The sequence below is a fragment of the Cervus elaphus genome, chromosome 5 (genome assembly GCF_910594005.1).
Source record: "Cervus elaphus chromosome 5, mCerEla1.1, whole genome shotgun sequence".
NCBI lineage: Eukaryota > Metazoa > Chordata > Mammalia > Artiodactyla > Cervidae > Cervus > Cervus elaphus.
In genome coordinates, this window is record NC_057819.1 from 84,003,867 (window position 1) to 84,022,880 (window position 19,014).

Sequence of the window (19,014 nt, forward strand, 5' to 3'; positions counted from 1 at the left end):
TATTGGGATGGGATATGCATTTTTAGTGTTGAATTAAGAAAGATTTTTTTTTTTTACTTAAATTGAAAGAAGGTCCATACTTAAGAAATGTTTTATAAAGTTAAATAGACTATAGGAGTATGCCACACTATTTTATATTTGAAATAGCAAATTAAAATATTGCAAAAGTTAAAATGTTGATGGCAGTAGCTCCTATTTATAGTAGGATTCCTTGGATGCTTTCTTACAGGTATAAATGGATAGAGAGTAAAAAGCTTTTTTTCTGAACCACAAGTATATTTATCTCAAAATGACTATGTTATTATTATTATTATTTTGTAACTTCACTTGGAGTGGTTAATAGATTTGCTGGCAAATCTATAGGTTGCAAAAGCCAAGATCATGGCATCCGGTCCCATCACTTCATGCCAAATAGAAGGGGAAAAAGTAGAAGCAGTGACAGGTCTTATTTTCTTGGGCTCCAGAATCACTGTGGATGGTAACTGCAGCCATGAAATTAAAAGACGTTTGCTCCTTGGAAGAAAAGATGTGGCAAACCTAGACAGCATATTAAAAAGCAAGGACACCACTTTGCCTACAAAAGTCTGTATGGTCAAAGCTACAGTTTTCCAGTAGTCATGTACAGATGTGTGAGTTGGACCATAAGGAAGACTGAGCACCAAAGAAATAGTGTTTTTGAACTGTGGTGCTGGAGAAGACTCTTGAGAGTCCCTTGGACATCAAGGAGATCAAATCAGTCAATCCTAAAGGAAATCAACCCTGAATATTCATTGGAGGGATTGATGCTGAAGCTAGAGCTCTAATACTTAGGTCACCTGATGCGAAGAGCCGACTAATTGGAGAAGACCCTGATGCTGGGGAAGATTGAAGGCAAAAGGATACAGGGGCGGCAGAGGATAAGATGGGTTGGATGGCATCACTGACTTAATGGACATGAATTTGAGCAAACTCCAGGAGATGGTGAGAAGGACAGGGAAGCCTGGTGTGCTGCAGTCAGTGGGGTCACAGAGAGTTGGACACGACTTGGCGACTAAACTACCAACATAACTTTCTATCAGAAGTGCCATTTAAAATTTGTCTTTAAATTTTTTAACTTCTCCCCCATGTAGAGAATCTTATACTAAATGGTAAGCATGGGAATCATTTGGTTGAAATGAGACCTAAGGTGGCTGATAATGCACTGCTTGTTAGGCTCTGTGCCAGAAGCTTCCTTTTTATCCATCACTTATTTTTATAGTTGAATCATGGATTAGAATGCTGATGGACATAAAATGTTTTGAGTTTAATTATTAACTGTCTAGTTTCTTTTTTTTTGGCAGGGTGAATGACTGGACAAAGTAACTAAAAAGTGAGTCAACTTAGAAATTGGCACTTTAGGTATAGAGTGTGTGGTATTTCCCTTGGTTATACAAATGTCCTGTTCATTTACGCAGAAACCAAATCAGTATGTTTGTGATATATCATTGCCTTTTTATATAGTGGGAAAATAATTTTCAGGTAATTTAATAGAGTACATGGCACTTTGGCCTTTTATTCTCTATGGATTAGCTTTGAAACCTGATGTTTTAGTGTCTAGAGAGATAGCAAAGTGGTCGTAGCTCAATATTCTGAGGTGAAGTAGGGTTTATGAATTTAGGGATTAAACTGTAATACTTTCAGTTTAGCTCTGAGTAGATATAGCGCCTCTATGTTACTTTTTGTCTCTTTCATTTCTTTCATAGAAGAGGAAGATGGAGTGTGGGAGAATGGGCTTTCCTATGAATGCCGAACTTTGCTTTTCAAAGCAGTTCACAATCTGTTGGAACGGTGTTTAATGAACCGGAACTTTGTACGTATTGGCAAGTGGTTTGTAAAGCCTTATGAAAAAGATGAAAAACCTATAAATAAAAGGTAAGCTATTTTTAACCTCTTACTTGATATTTCTTTAGGCTTGTTAATGATTATAGAATGTGTGATAAAACTAATATCTCACAGACATTCAGAAGGTTAACTTTGGCAAAGTACTATAAGTATTCAGTTTTCTTTGACTCCTTCTTTCTCTGTTTTACACATTTTAAGAATTTTTTTGTAGTATGGATAGGCTGTGTGTCAGTACAGTGGCTTAAGTTTTGATTTGGGATAATAGGAAAAATGTGAGATGAAAGCAGAGACTTACGCATTGAAGTATATATATTTTTTAGTACTAGTGGAAATACATTCATGGTACTCTTAAAATTAAGCAGTATTAATATCTGTTTTTAGATGATGATCTATAGTCATGTTTGGGTTGAGGTATCCTCATTCTCAGCATCTTTTTGCTTTAATTAAAGTTATTTAAATTTGTATGTTTCTATGTAGGACATGTTTACTTTTGGGGTGCTTATGATTTTCTTTAGCTTTGAATTGAGCAAATTCATGATGCTAATGTGTAGGATAGTTGCAGTTAGAGGCACAGAAGACTTTTAAGATGTATTCACATAAAAGCTTTAGGTTACTACAGTTCTCTGGTTTAAATAATATGAGGCATAATCTGTTAGAAGATTTAGTCGCAAGCAGTTGTTGAATTAGTTAAGACTTCGAGAGAAATGAAACAGTGGTATGTAAGATGGGATATGGGAAAAGAAAAAATGAAGGAAATTTATTAGTTTCCCTGAAAGATGGATGGTTGTAATCATTGTTGAGATGTCATTTTATGTCAGGTGCACATCTTTTTTCATGCACACATGAAATTTTTTGTAAACTTCCCTTTCTAGTTTCATTATAATTGATGAGTAGGTAAGACATATCAAGGCTTTCATTTTTTCTCTCTGAAAATTAAAATAAACCTTTATTGTCAAAAGAATAGTTGTACAAGGTAGGAGTGCATTCAGTTGTCAATGACAAAAAAGTCCTAACTAGCTTATGTAGGAATTGATTTTTCTTAATAATAGTCTGGAGGAAGATACGTTCAATGATGTCATCAAAACTTAGGTTCCCTGGAGTTTTCTGCTGTTTTATCTCTAGCCTTTGGCTTTTATCGTCATGGTTCCAGTAAGTGTTGCATCTCCAGACTTCACTCACAGTGGATTCCAGGCAGGAAGAGGAAGGGAGGGAGGAGATGAGAAGGGGTGACCGTTGGATCAGAAATTAGATTCTTTTCTGGAAATTTTAGCTGATATGTCATTGGCTATATTGAGATAAATACTCTTTATATGGGAACATTGCCACTCTGAGCAAAATAAACCTTGGTTAGTAAGAAGAAATGGAGAATAGATAGTAGGTAGGCAGTTTTAAGAATTCAAGCTGATTACCAGGAATTAAAAAGAAAACCTGTAATCCTGAGCCCCAACTACTAGATGTGCTCCTCAGAGGCAATCCCTTTAAATTCTTCTAACTTAACTTTAATTTACCTGTTTAAAAACTTACAAGCAAATACTAATTATTGAGTTTTCTGTTACTTCAGTTATTCAGGATTTAATCTTCTATTAATAATTTAGCTATCTTACAATCCCCTCCACCCCAGCCATCTCCCAACTCCCATCCATACCACTTGGAGATTGGCATACTGAGATACTCAATTTTCCTGTCCCTTCTTTTTTTCCCCTTATCTTACCAATATAGTTATGAGATTTGTTTAAAAAAAAAAAAGTACCTATTGTTTCTATTATTATAATTTTATAAATATTTAGTGAGTCATATAGCATGTAGGATTACAATCCATTTCCTCTATATAATTTTGTTTTTCCCAGTGTTAATGTGATTACCTCTTTTTTCCCATAATTACCTATGTCAAGGGTTGGTAAATGACCTCCTCACAGGGCAGATATAGCCTGCCCCCTGTTTTTGTAAATTTCATTGTAACACAGCCTTGTTCCTTCATTTTTTAGTTACTTTATGCCTGCTTTCACACTCCAGCAGAGTTGAATAGTTGTGATAAGAGACTGATGATCCCACAATGCCTAAAGTATTTCTTTGGCTCTTTACAGATAAAGTTTGCTCATCCCCAACCTGTATACTTACTGGTAATTTGCCCCTAGGCTATCTACAGGAAGTATAAGTCTCCCCTCTACCTTTAAGGAGTTTCTGTAATCTTTTAGTTTCTTCTTACTCTCTCTCAGTATCCCTATTTGAGCCCTTCATTGTTCTTTTCTGGTTTGGACTTGTTCTGCTAGGCCTGTTTCACAGTAGTCATCTTGGGAATTTGCTTTGCCTTCTTGTCTGTGTTGGGTCGCATATTCCCTGGATCTCATGTTTTGTTTTTTTTGTCTTACTATTTTGGTAGTGCCCATCTACCTGTAGTTTCCTGAGAAGAGAGTACATAAGAAGTAATATTTCTGAGATCCTGGATGTCTGAATTATCTCCTTTTCTACTCTTAAGACTTCTGGGCACTAAAATGCTGATTGGAAGTTCTGTATATGTAAATAGCTATGGAGCAAGCTGCAGGCTTTAGTAAGGTGATTGGACAGGACTTGGCCATTTTTATTTAGAACTGTGCTGTTGTTACAGTAGCCACCAATCAGTTGTAGCTATTTAAATTTCAGTGAATTGAAAAATAAAAATTCAGTTCCTCAGTTGTCTAAACCACATTTCAAATACTCTTATGAGTGCTGGTTATTGTATTGCATAGTATAGATATAGAATATTTCTATCATTGTAGCAAGTTCTTTTGGATGATATTGCTTACACCAGAGCCTTTACACTTAAAATAATGCCTTAGCATCACTAAAGAAGTCAGTTAAGGTTTTTTGTGTTTTTGGGTTTTTTTGTGGGGTTGGGCAGTAACTGAAAGACTACTTTAAACTTCATTCGTAAAGCTTTGTTTTCTTTCATACCCCTGTGGCTTTTACACAGTCCCTTCAACTCCATCTTATTTAAATATAAGCACCATGAGATTTAAGGTGGCGTATTAGTAGCCATTTTATATAGCTGTGGGATATCCTTTGGTTGGGTTCCTCAATATCTTTGAAAACTTAACTTCTAGGGAAGCTATTATGTTTTCTAAGGACTCCCAATTCCTTTCTTCTTGTCTTCTAAGATGGCACTAATAGAAATATAGTATGAGTCACATATGTATTTTAAAATCTTGCAGTAGGCACTTTAAAGAAAGTTTTTTAAAAAGTGAAATTGATTTTCATATATTTAACCCAATATATTTAAAATATTTCAGTATGTAATTACATATGCAAATGATATGAATGAGGTAGTTTACTTCTTTTAAACTAGGTCTTTGAAATCTAGTATGCATTCCGTACTTTAGAATACATCTCAACGTGGTCTGGCCACATTTACAAGTGCTTGATAGTCATGTGTATATTGGTTTGCATCAACAGTGATGAACCCTCTTGGAATTGTATGCTAAACTGGGAGTGTACTTAAGACTCAAAAATAGGGAAACTTCCATCTTCTGTTAAGATGTCCATTATTTGCTAAGTTGGGCATGGTTACTGTCTTATTTTTCCTCCTTTTAGCTTAGTCTATCATTAATGTCAATCATCAAGATTATTCTGAAGTCCTCAGTGATGATAGTATAGTACTTATGACCTAATGAAATTTCTCTGTGATGTTTGAGTCATTAGGATTTGCATGGTCAGTTTTCCCCATTTTCATACTTTCTAGAAACATTTTTGAGAAAAATTGAGTGTGAGGAAAGACTTTTTTCTCTCTTTTTTTTCCTTCCCATTAAGCTTTTCTTACTGTCATTTCTTACTGTGATTCTTAGAGATTCATACAAATCTGTCTTTTTGAACTGTTGATTTTAGATATGAATGATAATAGAGAAATTTTTTTTTCCTGAAGGGGAGAAGGGAATGAGATACCTTTTCATAAGCATAACTGACCAGGCCGTGTTTGAAATCAGGGTTTAATATGTGTTAAATCAGTTTTCAAAACAGACCTGTTAGTCCATTTTATAGTTGTTAAATCTGAAGAATAGGGAGGTTAAGGAACTTGTTGGAGTTCATACATCTTGCAGGTATTGGAGCTGGATTATAGGGCATGAAAAAATGAGACAGATTGTGCCCTGTAGATCGCTGTATCTCCTGTACCTACATGTTATTTTATTTATTTTTTATTATTTTTAAAAATCTTTTGGCTGTGTCACACAGCATTGTGGGATCTTAGTTCCCTGACCAGAGATTGAACCCACATCATGTGATCTGCATTGGGCCACCAGGGAGGTCTCACCTACGTCTTTTTAAAGTTACAGAAAATAGTAAAACAGAAGACTTAAAAATACTAGGGAGATGCTATATTTGCTGAGCACTTGAAGTTGTAAACCAAAATAATGTCATTGCTTTCTGAGTATTCTTTACTATATAATGTAAGTAATGTGTTCACTAAGGGAGCTGAAGTATATAAAATTCACAGATAAAGGTGTTATATTCTGGATTTTAATATGCATCTTTTGTTCATTGAGATATGGTAAGGATATTTGATATTGAAATTGTACCTATAAATTTAAGGAATTTAAAGAATCACTCTGAGGGCTACAGAAATATAGATTAATGCAGTGGTTCCCAAACTTGTCTGGATATGGAATCACCTTGAGAGATTAAAAAAATAATCTGTGTATTAACCTGGGAATGTGGTCTAGGCTTTGGAATTTTTAAAAGATCTCTGTGCGATTCTAATGAAAGATAGGCAGGTTTGAAAACTATTTAAATCAGTGGAATAAAAATCTTGAATTAGGATGACTAGGATTCTTTTGTGTGTGTGTGGTATAATATAGACAACCCAATTTACCATTTTAGCCATTTTTTAAGTGTATGGTACAGTGACATTAATTACATTCATACTGTTGGGCAGCCATCACACTATCCAGAAATTTTTCATCTTTCCAGGCTGAAAATTTGCCCATTGAATAATGACTCCCTATTTTCTCCCCCTCACAGCCCCAGGTAACCACCATTCTACATTTTGTCTCTATGAATTTGACTCTTGTAGGTACCTTACATAAGTGAAATCAAAAGGTATTTATCCTTTAGTGTCTGGCTTATTTCACTTAGCAGCATGTTCTCAAGGTTCTTATCCAAGTTGTAGCTTGCACTTTCATTTCTTTTTAGAAAAATATTTGCATATTTCTTTATTTGACTGTTCTGGGTCTTAGTCGCAGCATTCTGGATCTTTAGAGGCAGCCTGCAAACTCTTTAGTTGTGGCTTGTTGGATCTGGTTCCCCAACCAGGGATCGAACCCAGGCCCTGAATTGGGAGCGTGGAGGCAGCCACTGGACTATCAGGGAAGTCCACATTTCTTTTTCAGACTGAATGATTTTCCACTGTACTTTTATACCACATCTTGTTTATCTGCTCATCTGTCAGTTGACATTTGGGGTGTTTCTACTTTTTGTCTATTGTGAATAATGCTGCTATAAATATTAGTATACAGATATCTATTCAAGTCCCTGCTTTCAGTTCCTTTGGGAACATACAAGAAGTAGATTTGCTAGGGCATACAGTAATTCTATTTTTATTTATTTTTTGAGGAATAGCTAAAGTCTTTTCCACTATGGCTGGCCCATTTTATATTCCTGCGAGCAGTGTAGGAGGATTGCAATTTCTACACATCCTCACCAACACTTCATTTTTTAAAAAATAGCAGCCATCCTTATGGATGTGAAGTAGTTATCTCATTGTCATTTTAATTTGCATTTTCTAAATGACTAGTGATGTTGAGCATCTTTTCACCTGTTGGGTGGCTGTGTATCTTCTTTAAATGTCTGTTCAAGTCCTTTGCCCATTTTTAATTGTTAGGATGACTAGAACTTGTAAGTCAACACTCCCTTTATAAATAGGCTTATGATTTTAAGACAAGTCAGTTAATTTCTTTGTGCCTTGAATTTCCTACCAGCAAAATGGGATATCATCTTTCTGTGCCTGCCCAACAGACGTGCTGATAATACAGCACTTCCTAAAGCAGTATACTTAACTGTTAGAGGATTAGAACAGCTGACTGTAATCTGTAAGCATATTTCCATTTTATGTCTTAGAAATAAAAAGAATCTTTTGTTTAATTTCAGTACTTAAGGAACATTTTCCTATAACAGATTATGTGTTCAGGTTTCATCTATAAAATTATGCCTTATTCTTACCTTTTTGCTTTGCTTATTATAGTAAAAGCTCCTGGAGAGCAGTTTTAGTCTCCATAATACTTTATGGTAGCTTAACAGTACCTTGGATTCTTACTGTAGTTGCACATATTTGTTTTAACTCCACTTTTCTAAGTGCTGAGTACTGAAAATAAAGTGGTGTTGTAAAATGATCTCTCTCCTCGAAAGACAAGCCATTGTGAATTTAGTATGGTGGTATTACCTAACCTTCACTTTGGCCTATAATATTTTCTGACTAGCTTACCTTTAGTATAGGTATACCTTGGAGATAATTGCTTCCCTGGTAGTTGGTAAAGAACCCGCCTGCAAAGCAGGAGACCCTGGTTCCATTCCTGGATTGGGAAGATGAAGATCCTCTGGAGTAGGGATAGGCTTCCCACTCCACTATTCTTGGGCTTCCCTGGTGGCTCAGACGGTAAAGAATCTGCCTGCAATGTGGGAGACCTGGGTTTGATCCCTGGGTTGGGCACATCCCCTGGAGGAGGGCATGGCAACCCACTCCAGTATTCTTGCCTGGAGAATCCCCATGGACAGAGGAGCCTGGCAGACTGTAGTCCATGGGGTCGCAAGGAGTCGGACACAACGAAGCTCAGCACAGCACATAAACCTTAGAGTCATTTTGTCAGTATCTACAAAATAGCAGCTCAATTTTTATTGTGATGGTGTTGAATCTTATTATTCTATAGCTCCACAGTAAAGCGCCCATCATAATAAATTGGGTCGCAGGAAGTTATTCGGTTTCCAGTGCATGTAAAAGTTATGTTTACACTAACTGTAGTCTCTTAAGTGTGCAGTAGCAGTATTTCCAGAAAACAGTGTACATAACTTACTTTATTACTAAAAAATGCTAACCATTCTCTGAACCTTCAGCAAGTCATAATCTTTTTGCAATAGTAACATCAAAGATCACTTACCATGGATCACCATACCAAGTATAATAATTATGAAAAAGTTTGAAATGTGAAAATTACCAAAATGTGACACACAGACACGATGTGAACATATGCTGTTGAAAAAATGGTGCCAACAGACTTGCTCAGTGCCAGGTTGCCACACACCTTCAATTGGTAAAGCCCGCAGTTGTCTGTGAAGCACAGTAAAGCAAGGTATACTTGTGTAAGAATTTCAGAGAATTTATCCCATATTTAGAATGTTTAGTTTTTTTCCTCCTATACATGCACAAACTGGGTTTATTTTAAACCATTTTCTATTACAATTAGATCAGTCTGTATAGGAAACATATGCTAGCAGTATATGGTGTGATGTTTTTCCTAAAATAGGCAACTGGAATTGAGAGCTTGCTGCTAAGTAGGGTAGTACAGAGAGTAGGAGCGGAGAGTTTATTTTCTTTTATTTTTTATTTTTTTTATTTTCTTTTAATATTTTATGTATGAAATGAAACGGTTGAAAGCTGTAGTTTTAAGAACTATAGTTCATTGATTAAATATGAGGATATAAAATACAGGTCTCCAAGCCTCTTTGTCGTTAAAGACTGTGAACTTCCCTGGTGGTCCACTGGTTAAGAATCTGCCTTGCAGTGCAGGGGACACAGGTTTGAACTCTGGTCTGAAAGATTCCACATGCCACGGGGCAGCTGAGCCTGTGCCCCACAGCTGCTGAGCCCCATGTGCCACCACTAAGGATCCCAGATGATGTCAGCGAAGATCCTGCGTGCTGCCACTGAGACCCCAGGCAGCCAGATAAACATTAAAAATAAAGAACAATACACTGTTTTAGGTTGTTGCTTAAACTTGCAGACGTTCTTGAAAGTGTTTGCAATTTAGATTTTGGAATCTGCTGTTGGATTACTGATTAAGCACACGGCATTCGTGATGATCGGTATAGCATGTTTACCTTAAACTTGATCAAACTGCAGTTTACCTATGTGTAGATTATTATTACTTGAGTCACTTCCTTAGTAAAATGTTTCCCTTGACATAGAGTGTTTTATTTATTTTTATTTTTTATTTTTTTGGCAATGATTAGCATTTATTTTTATTTTTTCATTTTTTCATTTATTTTTGTTAGTTGGAGGCTAATTACAATATTGTAGTGGTACATAGTGTGTTTTTAGTTATTCCCCTTTAAATTCTTAGTTTTTTGTTGGCAAAATTTATCTTTTAATGTTTTCTGAAAAAATTTTAAAGAGTTATAATGTTAAAAAAATATATATTCATTCTAACTAGTTTAATATGAAATTTTCTTAATTTTTTTTTCACCACGTGTTTTCTGTTATCCGCTCTTTGGAGAAGATAGATGCTTTGAAAGTTGATTTCTGCTTGTTTTATGTCAGTACATAAAATTGGGGTCCCAGATTGCTCAGTGGTAAAGAAGCCACTTGCCATTTGGGAGAGGCAGATTCGATCCCTGGGTTGGAAAGATCCCTTTGTGAAGGAGATGCAACCCAGTCCAGTATTCTTGCCTGGGAAATCCCACAGACAGAGGAGCCTGGAGGGCTACAGTCCACAGCATTGTAAGAGTCAGACACAGCTTAGTACCTAAACAACAAGCGATGTATAATGGGCATAACCCTCTCAGAACACTGTTGGCTTGCTAAGATAAAAATACTATTTAAAAATGATGTTGTGTATATATACTTTCTGTACCTTAGCCTTAAAAGTTATAGAATAATTCTGTCAGAAAAGAGGTCACTCAAAAGAAAAGTGTAAATATGGCTTCATAAGCATTCCCACATCTAGTAAGGAGATTGGTTGCATATATTTGTTTAGATACATTCTTTGAGGAAATTGTATGGCAGCTTGTGAGTAATTTTTAAAAAATCCTAATGTTCCCTGGAGAAGGACATGGCTACCCACTCCAGTATTCTTGCCTGGAGAATCCCATGGACAGAGGAACCTGGTGGGCTACACTCCCTGGGGTCACAAAGGGTTGGACATAACTAAAGCAAATGAGCAGGCACACATGCACAAGCGTATACCCCAGCTGTACAAGAATGGGCCTAATTCTTACTGAAACGCTTTTTGCTTTCACAACACCCGTTCTCCTCAATGTCGTCTTCTGACACTCAGGCTGTTCTTTCTTGGTCCCTTCTGTGAGTGTCTTCTATTATACTAAAGCTGCAGTTTTTAGAGCTCCCTAGGGCCAGTTTCTCGGAGAAGGCAATGGCAACCCACTCCAGTACTCTTGCCTGGAAAATCCCGTGGATGGAGGAGCCTGGTAGGCTGCAGTCCATGGGGTTGTGAAGAGTGGGACATGACTGAGCGACTTCACTTCCACTTTTCACTTTCATGCATTGGAGAAGGAAATGGCAACACTCCAGTGTTCTTGCCTGAAGAATCCCAGGGACAGTGGAGCCTGGTGGGCTGCCGTCTATGGGGTCGCACAGAGTCGGACATGACTGAAGCGACTTAGCAGCAGCGGCAGGGCCAGTTCTTGGGCTCTGTTCAACATTCCCTCTCTAGATAATCACATTCATTCACAAAAATGTAAATACCATCCACACCCTGATAATCCCCAGATATATAATATAAACCCAAGCCTCCACCACATCATAAAAGCTACTTTGTCAAAAACTGATTTCTTGATCTTTACCCCAAACCTGTTCCTTCTCTAGACTTCTATATGCTCTACCCTGAGGCTCATGTCATCAGATAACTGCTTTAATTCTAGGGACCTCCTGGTTCCCGTATATAATCCATCACCAAATTCCCAAACACATTCCAGATGTTCTTTCCATTTCTACTGTCACTACCCTATATTCCAAGTCACCACATGACTCTCACCTGGGCCATTATTGCTGTAGGTCCTGGTGGCTCAGTGGTAAAGAATCTGCCTGCCAATGCAGGAGACACAAGAGAGACAGGTTCATCCCCTGGGTTGGGAAGATCCCTTAGAGGAGGAAATGGCAACCCACTCCAGTATTCTTGCTAGGAAAATTCTGTGGACAGAGGAGCCTCAAGGGCTACAGTACATGGCATTGCAAGGAGTTGGACTTAGTGACTGAGCATGTACGCATGCACACATATCCTATGGATTCTCCTCTCTAATAATGAGGTCTTCAAGTAAAAACAAAAAAAATCAGATACTATCATTCTTCTGATTGAAAATCCTTCAATAATTTCCCCTTGCACTTTAGAACAAAATTCAGACTGCCTCGTTGTGTATATTCTGACCTGCTTGTTCCTCTCCATCTTAATCCCAGTTTTTTGCTCCTATCTGTACTCCAGTTGCTATTGGTCTTCCTTCAGTTCTTCCAGTAAGCCAAAATCCTTCCTGCCCCAGGGCTTTTGCATTGCTGATTCCTCTGCCTGGAATGCTTTCCTCTATTTCTTGCCCTGTAAACTGATGCATCTTTCAAATTTCAGCACAAACATCACTCTCCCTAAACCGCCTTCCATCCAAATTAAATTAGTTCCCTCTAGTGAATTCTCTCTTAGCATCCTTTTCTTTTGTATCATTCATTACAGTCTTTTAAGTAAATAAATATGTATGTGTATGAACACATGTATATGTATGTGTGTTTATGTATGTGCACATAAAAGGCCTGCCTCTTCCACTAGGTTGTAAAATTCTTGAAGACAGGGACTCTGTCCATCTTGGTCACCTCTGCATAGCCAACACTTTGCATGGTGTCTGACACATAATGTGTGCTTTATAAATATTTGCTGAATTAATTAATTAGTAAAAGTCTCCTTTTCCATCAATACCCTGTTCCAGAAAGCAACCCTTCTAAGAGTTTTTTTTTTATCTTTCTAGATATGAAAACATATGATTAAAGAGAAAAGAGTTCCAACATGATCTCATTTCAGTATGTTTTCCTAGTACAAATTTTTACATTTGAATTAAATCTAATAAAAATAGCTTTAGAAAGATAATTAAAGAGAAGTAGGGCCTAGATAATAATTAAAAGACAGTAAGAAAGAAAAAGTTGAGATTTGACTACAACAAAGTACATAGAAAGAAGCCATTACCATGTAGACCTTCAACACAGTAAGTTTTGCTGAGCATTTATTATCCCCCCCCCCCCCCCCCAAAGGGAGGTGCACCGTTCCTGGAAGTACTGCAATACCAGGTCGATGCGTGGAGTGGACGGAGCAAGCTCCTATTCCAACTCCTAATTCCAAAAATCCATTTAATATATTGTCCTCGGATAGAGGACGTATCAGATATTAAACTGATAAGAACAAATACTACACTTGATCTTAGCCAAAAGGCCGAGAAGCGATGCTGAGCATTTATTATTACACACCAGGTCATGTGGCTCGTGTCCTTAATGGTTTGCCAGCACCTTTTTTATCACTTTTTTAAAAATTTTAAATTTATTTTTTTAATTGAAGGATAATTGCTTTACAAATATCACTGAGTTTTAAAAGGAAGGTGGTAAAGATTTCTTCAATAAAACTGTTATAAGTGGTTAATTTAGGAGTAGGAAAAATAATTTTGTTATTTCACAAAGGTATTGAATTTTTAACAAGTTGATTTTAGTAGTCCCACTTTCAGAAAAAGAGATGCACATTTTGCTCAATGATAATTAACTAAAAAAGCCAAAATTATTTTTTAGCAAGCCAGTAGTTTCACATTTATTCAAGTTAGCCTTGTCTCCATAGGCATAGAGGACCTGAACTGTCATTCTAATGTGTTTTTTTTTAATTGAAGTATATTCTAATTGTGTTTCAATTCATTGCATTAAAAAATCTGTTTTAAAAATCCTAATGTTTCAGCTGGTATTAAGAGTAATGTTTGGTATTACCAAGGGGGTCTGAGATTTTGCACACTTTTTTAAACTATGCTGGGTCTTTTTTGCGGCACAAGGGCTTCTCTTGTGGCACAGGGACCCTCAAGTTGCGGTGCACAGGATTAGGTGCCCTGTGGCACATGGGATTTATTTCCCCGACCAAGGATTGAACCCTCATTCCCTGTATTGGAAGACAGATTCTTAACCACTGAGATTCACACTCTTGATTTGGTATTTTTCTTGAGCTGTGCTGTAACGTAGTCCACACTATTGCTTTGTTGAGAAACTTATTTTCCAGCCCTGCAGTGAGTTCACTTAGGCATGTTTTCTGCATTCCGGATTATTTCAGGCAAAGGTTCTGTGAAGTATTTATCTGTTATATTAACATAGGTTACCATTTTCCTGACTGCTTTTCAGTGTTTGTATTCTTTGCTACCAATTCTGTGATCCCAAAACTGAATGCCACATGTTTAGGTTTTTGTTATGGTAGTGCCTCACCTTTGGTGCCAGTTTTTATATCAGATATGGCTGTGCAATAAACCGCCCCAAAACATAGGGATTTAAAACAGTTACATGTTCTCACTAATGTACCTACAGATCAGCTAGGGATTAGTCAGTCTAGTCACTGTAAACCGTAGTGTGGGTAGAGGTGTATTTTGTATGATTCTCATCCCTCTTTAGACCAGTGAACCAGTCAGGGCATATTCTTGTGATGACAGAAGTACCAGAGGGCAAGCTAAATTATATGTGAAATATATAAGTATTCTTCAACCTTCTGCTTGGCCAAAGCAAGTCACAAAGCGAGCCTGATTCAAGGGTTGGAGAAGTGTATTTCACCCCTAATAGGAAGAACTACAAAGTCTGGATAAAGGGAAAATGAGCAAAACATTACAGAGCTACAGTAATCAAAACAGTATGGTACTGGCATAAAGACAGACAGGTAAACCAATGGGAGAGAGCAGAAAGTTCAGAGATAAACTCTTGTGAATATGTTCAGTTGACCTTTGACAAGTGTGCCAGGACCACTCAGTGGGGAAGGGACATTCTCTTCAAAAAATGGTGTTGGGAAAACAAGTATCCACATATAAAAGAATGAACTTGGACCCTTATCTTATACTGTATACAAAAAATAACTTAAAACAGATTAAAAACCTAAATGTAAGACCTAAAACTATAAAGCTCCAAGGAAAAAAATGTAGTGGAAAAGCTTCATGTCACTGGATTTGGCAGTGATATTATGGTTATGGCGCAAAAACATAGGCAACAAAAGCAAAAATAGACAAATGGGACTATATCCAACCTAAATTTCTTTGTGCATTAAGGATTGGAAGAGAATATTTGCAATCATGTATCTGCTAAGGTGTTAATAGCCAGCATTATAAAGAACTACTACAACTCTACAAAATATCAAATAACCCAATTAAAAAATGGGAAAAATACTTCAATAGATATTTCTTCAAAGAATATATACAAATGGTCAATAAGCATAAGACAAGATGTTCAGGACTTTGCTGGTGATCCAGAGTCTGCCTGCCAATGCAGAGGGCCTGGTTCTGTCCCTGCTCTGAGAGGAACCCACATGCTGTGAGGCAGCTAAGTCCGTGAGCTGCAACTACTGAAATCTGCACACTTAGAGTCCGTGCTCCGCAACAAGGGAAGCCACTGCAATAAAAAGCCTATACACCACACCTAGAGAGTAGCCTCCTTTTGCTGAAACTAGAAAAAGCCCATGTGCAGCAACAAAGACCCAGCACAGCCAAAAATATAATAAATAAATCTTAAAAAAAATTACTCGGTATCGCTAATTGGAGAAATATAAATAAAAACGTGAAAGTCACTCAGTTGTGTCCGACTCTTTGTGACCCCATGGATTGTCGTCCATGGAATTCTCCAGGCCAGAATATTGGAGTGGGTAGCCTTTCTCTTCAGGGGATCTTCCCAACCTAGGGATTGAGCCCAGGTCTCCCACATTGCAGAAAGATTCTTTACGAGCTGAGCCACAAGGAAAGCCCAAAATCATATCAGGGTGGCTACTATTGAAATAAAGAATAGCAAATGTTACTAAGGACAGAGAAATTAGAACCCTTGTGCATGGTTAGTGAGATTGTAAAATAGTACAGTCACCATGGAAAATGTTACGGAGATTGCTCCAAAAATTGAAAACAAAATACCATATGATCCAGCAGACCTTTTTTTGAGTGTGTATGCAGAATAATTGAAAGCAGGATTTTGAAGACATTTTGCACATCCATGTTCATAGCAGCATTATTCTTAATAGCCAAGAGATATACCAACCCAAATATCTTTTGATGGGTGATGGCTAAGCAAAATATGTTACATACATACAACGAATTATTGTTTATCCTGGAAGAAATCCTGTCATGTGCTACACTATGGATGAACCTTGAGGACATTATGCTAAGTGAAAGAAGCCAGTCACAAAAGGCAAATATTGTATAATTCTCCCTATGTGAGGTATCTAAACAAAGGGGTAATTCTTGGTGGATTAAGTGATCTCTGTCTAGAGAGTTTAGTGCAAGGGTCAGATTGTGGAAGGATCTAAAATGCTGTGCTAAGGTTTTAGGAGTTTTTTGACTTAGTCCTGAAGCATTGAGAAACAATTGATTTTGAGCCTCCCAGTTGCATGATTAGAATTAATTTTTAGATCGCTGGCAGTGTTGTAAAGAAAGGTAAATTAGAGATTCTAACAACTACTCAGACCTTAAAAAGACAAAGAACAAAAAAAATTAAGAACTAGAATCAGTAGGAATTAGTGATGGACTAGTTGAAAGTAGGAAGTTTGGGGAAAAGGAAAAAATTTGAGATGATTTATATATCTGGCTTGAACAACTCTGTAGATTTGATAAGAAAAGGAGTATGGTTAGGGGAAAAAAAGATCAAATGTGGATTTTATTCTACAGTATTTAGTATTGTGTGCCAAGGACCTATTCTATCAATACAGGGATACAACATTGTACAAATGAAACAGATTCCTTCTCCAGTAGAGCTTACATTCTTGGTGACTATAAGAAATAAACTGTGTAATAAGTTAGATTTTGATTATTTCTTAAACCAAAACAAATCCCAGAAGAACAATTTAAAGGAGGGTGATCAGTGAAGACCTCGCTTAGGTGTTTAAAAACCTGAGAAAGGTTGATGAAGGTGAATATAGCTATCTAGAGTGTTCCAGATGGAGTAACAGTAGGTACGAAGGCCTGATGTGTTTAAGGAACAGCAGAGAGGTCAATTGAGGGAGAAAGGGGAAGTATTCGAGAAAGATAAGTAAGAAATGAAATTGGAGAAATAAGAGGTATGGGGGGATAGGCTGATGAAAAGTATCATAGGACGTAATAACTTTAATGGCGTTACCAAGTGTGATTCTTTTTCCCTTAGGAATTATATATATATAAAATGTATGTATCTAAGTTTATTTTCATTATTTAGGTCTTGTTAAGACAGTCTGTTAGTATCTGTACATAATTTTTGTTATAGCACTTAGCATAGCTGTAATTAAATGATTGAGATTAACATAGTGTCATGTGCTTTGCTACAAAACACTTTTTGAATAAAAGGAGTAACACTTGTCTTCACTTGGTTGTTTAATATATAGTGCATTTATATCTGAATATAAGGAGATGTCTATAGTCTTTGTAATTACTCAACCATAGTTACTCCAAAGGACTTAGGTTTTTAATCAGAAGAAATGAGCTTAATTTATTTTTAAATAATGTAAATAATTTTATTTCCTATAGAAAGTTATCACTTATGTCTCAACTGAAGCAAAAAAATAATTGGGTAAATGCATTGTGATATCTTGGATTTGATTCTGGAACAGAAAAAGGACATTAGTGGAAAATTCTGGTGAACAAATGAAAAACTGGAGTTTCTTGTAGTGATGTGCCAGTGTTAATTACTTGTTTGACCAACGAAGCATGGTTATATAAGATGTTAGGGATAACTGAGTGAAGGGTATATGGGGACTTTCTATGTTTGTAACTTTTGTGTAAATTCAAAATTACTCTGGAAATAATTTAACAGCAAAAGCTACTGGGATGGGGAAAATACAGTAATTACTTTTGCTGTAACTTAAATTATGCCCTTGTCTCATCCAGAAAAAATTCAAGGGGTTTATAGATGTATGCAATAGATTTCAAGCTTATTAATGGTTATAACTTAAAGAATTGGTTCTTTAAGATTTTTAGGATAAATGTTTGGAGAAGGAATAAGGTGAGTAGATTCTTCTTAGTGTATAATCTCATTCTTTCCTGGGCCACTCGACTTCTCTAAATTTTATCTTAAGGATATATCTGCTTTCCTCTTGGGAACTTTTATTTTCCAATCTGTATACCCAGTCATATGTAAATTTCCTAAGATGTTCTATTTTGCTTGTAACTTTGATTCTAGAATACCTTCAATTATAACGCTCACCATTGCTTTAAAATAACTATTCATTGGGGATGGGGGAGGGCAGCACATTAGCTGCCTGATTGTGTTCAGCTGAGTTTCAGAAATAATATGATAAAATATGTTTGTATTTATTTTTTACTAGACGGGAAATAAAACATTAGATCATTTTTAATTCTGTTGTACACATAGGTTTTTTTTGAAACTATGCTAAACTGTACTATTACCTTTCCCATCAAACCCACTCCCCCTCCTTTATTTATTTTGGTGGCTGTGTCATCATTATGTGTGGGTGTACCTAACTTGTTTAACTGGTTCCTTTCTTTGCAGCTTTTCCTATTATAAACAGTGCTGTGAAGAACATTTTTTATAGCTAAATCTTTGCTTACATCTGTGATTTCTTTTTTTCCCTTTAGATGATAAGGTAGAATTTCTGGGTTAAAGAGAATGTACATTTTTGTGGTGTAACTTCTTAAAAAAGAAAAGCAAATTGACTTTGTTTTTGGCTATAAATCATTACTAAAATACTACTTTTTCTTCTTTATTAGTGAACACTTGTCCTGCTCTTTCACCTTTTTCTTGCATGGAGACAGCAATGTTTGTACCAGTGTGGAAATTAATCAACATCAACCTGTATACCTTCTTAGTGAAGAACATATCACCCTTGCTCAACAGTCTAATAGCCCATTTCAAGGTAGATTACTTTATTGGCATAGTTGCTTGATTTTTTATTGTTGTTTCAAGAAACAAATCTTATTGGTAGAGATTAATGAGACTTCCCCCAATCTTTAGCCTAATGATTATTCTGATGTAGTTTACTTCTTTCCCATTAGAGTATTAAGTCAATTAAA

The 19,014-nt window shown here is 36.4% G+C and overlaps 1 protein-coding gene and 1 non-coding gene across 3 annotated transcripts in view; one reads left to right on the plus strand and one right to left on the minus strand.

Moving 5' to 3' along the window:
• The window catches only part of MED13 (mediator complex subunit 13), a 94,593-nt gene that overhangs the window by 8,384 nt on the left and 67,195 nt on the right, over nt 1–19,014 (plus strand). Inside the window, exons 2-4 of one of the 2 annotated variants that reach the window (XM_043902883.1) lie at nt 1,320–1,348; nt 1,722–1,890; nt 18,712–18,857. In XM_043902883.1, the coding sequence (XP_043758818.1) occupies nt 1,814–1,890; nt 18,712–18,857 (223 nt within the window). In that variant the 5' untranslated portion in view covers nt 1,320–1,348; nt 1,722–1,813. The remainder of the gene's footprint in view (nt 1–1,319; nt 1,349–1,721; nt 1,891–18,711; nt 18,858–19,014) is intronic. The other variant, XM_043902881.1, reaches the window with a different exon arrangement.
• LOC122695965 lies at nt 13,060–13,250 on the minus strand. Its single transcript, XR_006341688.1, has one exon. It is a non-coding gene; the product is annotated as a U2 spliceosomal RNA (small nuclear RNA).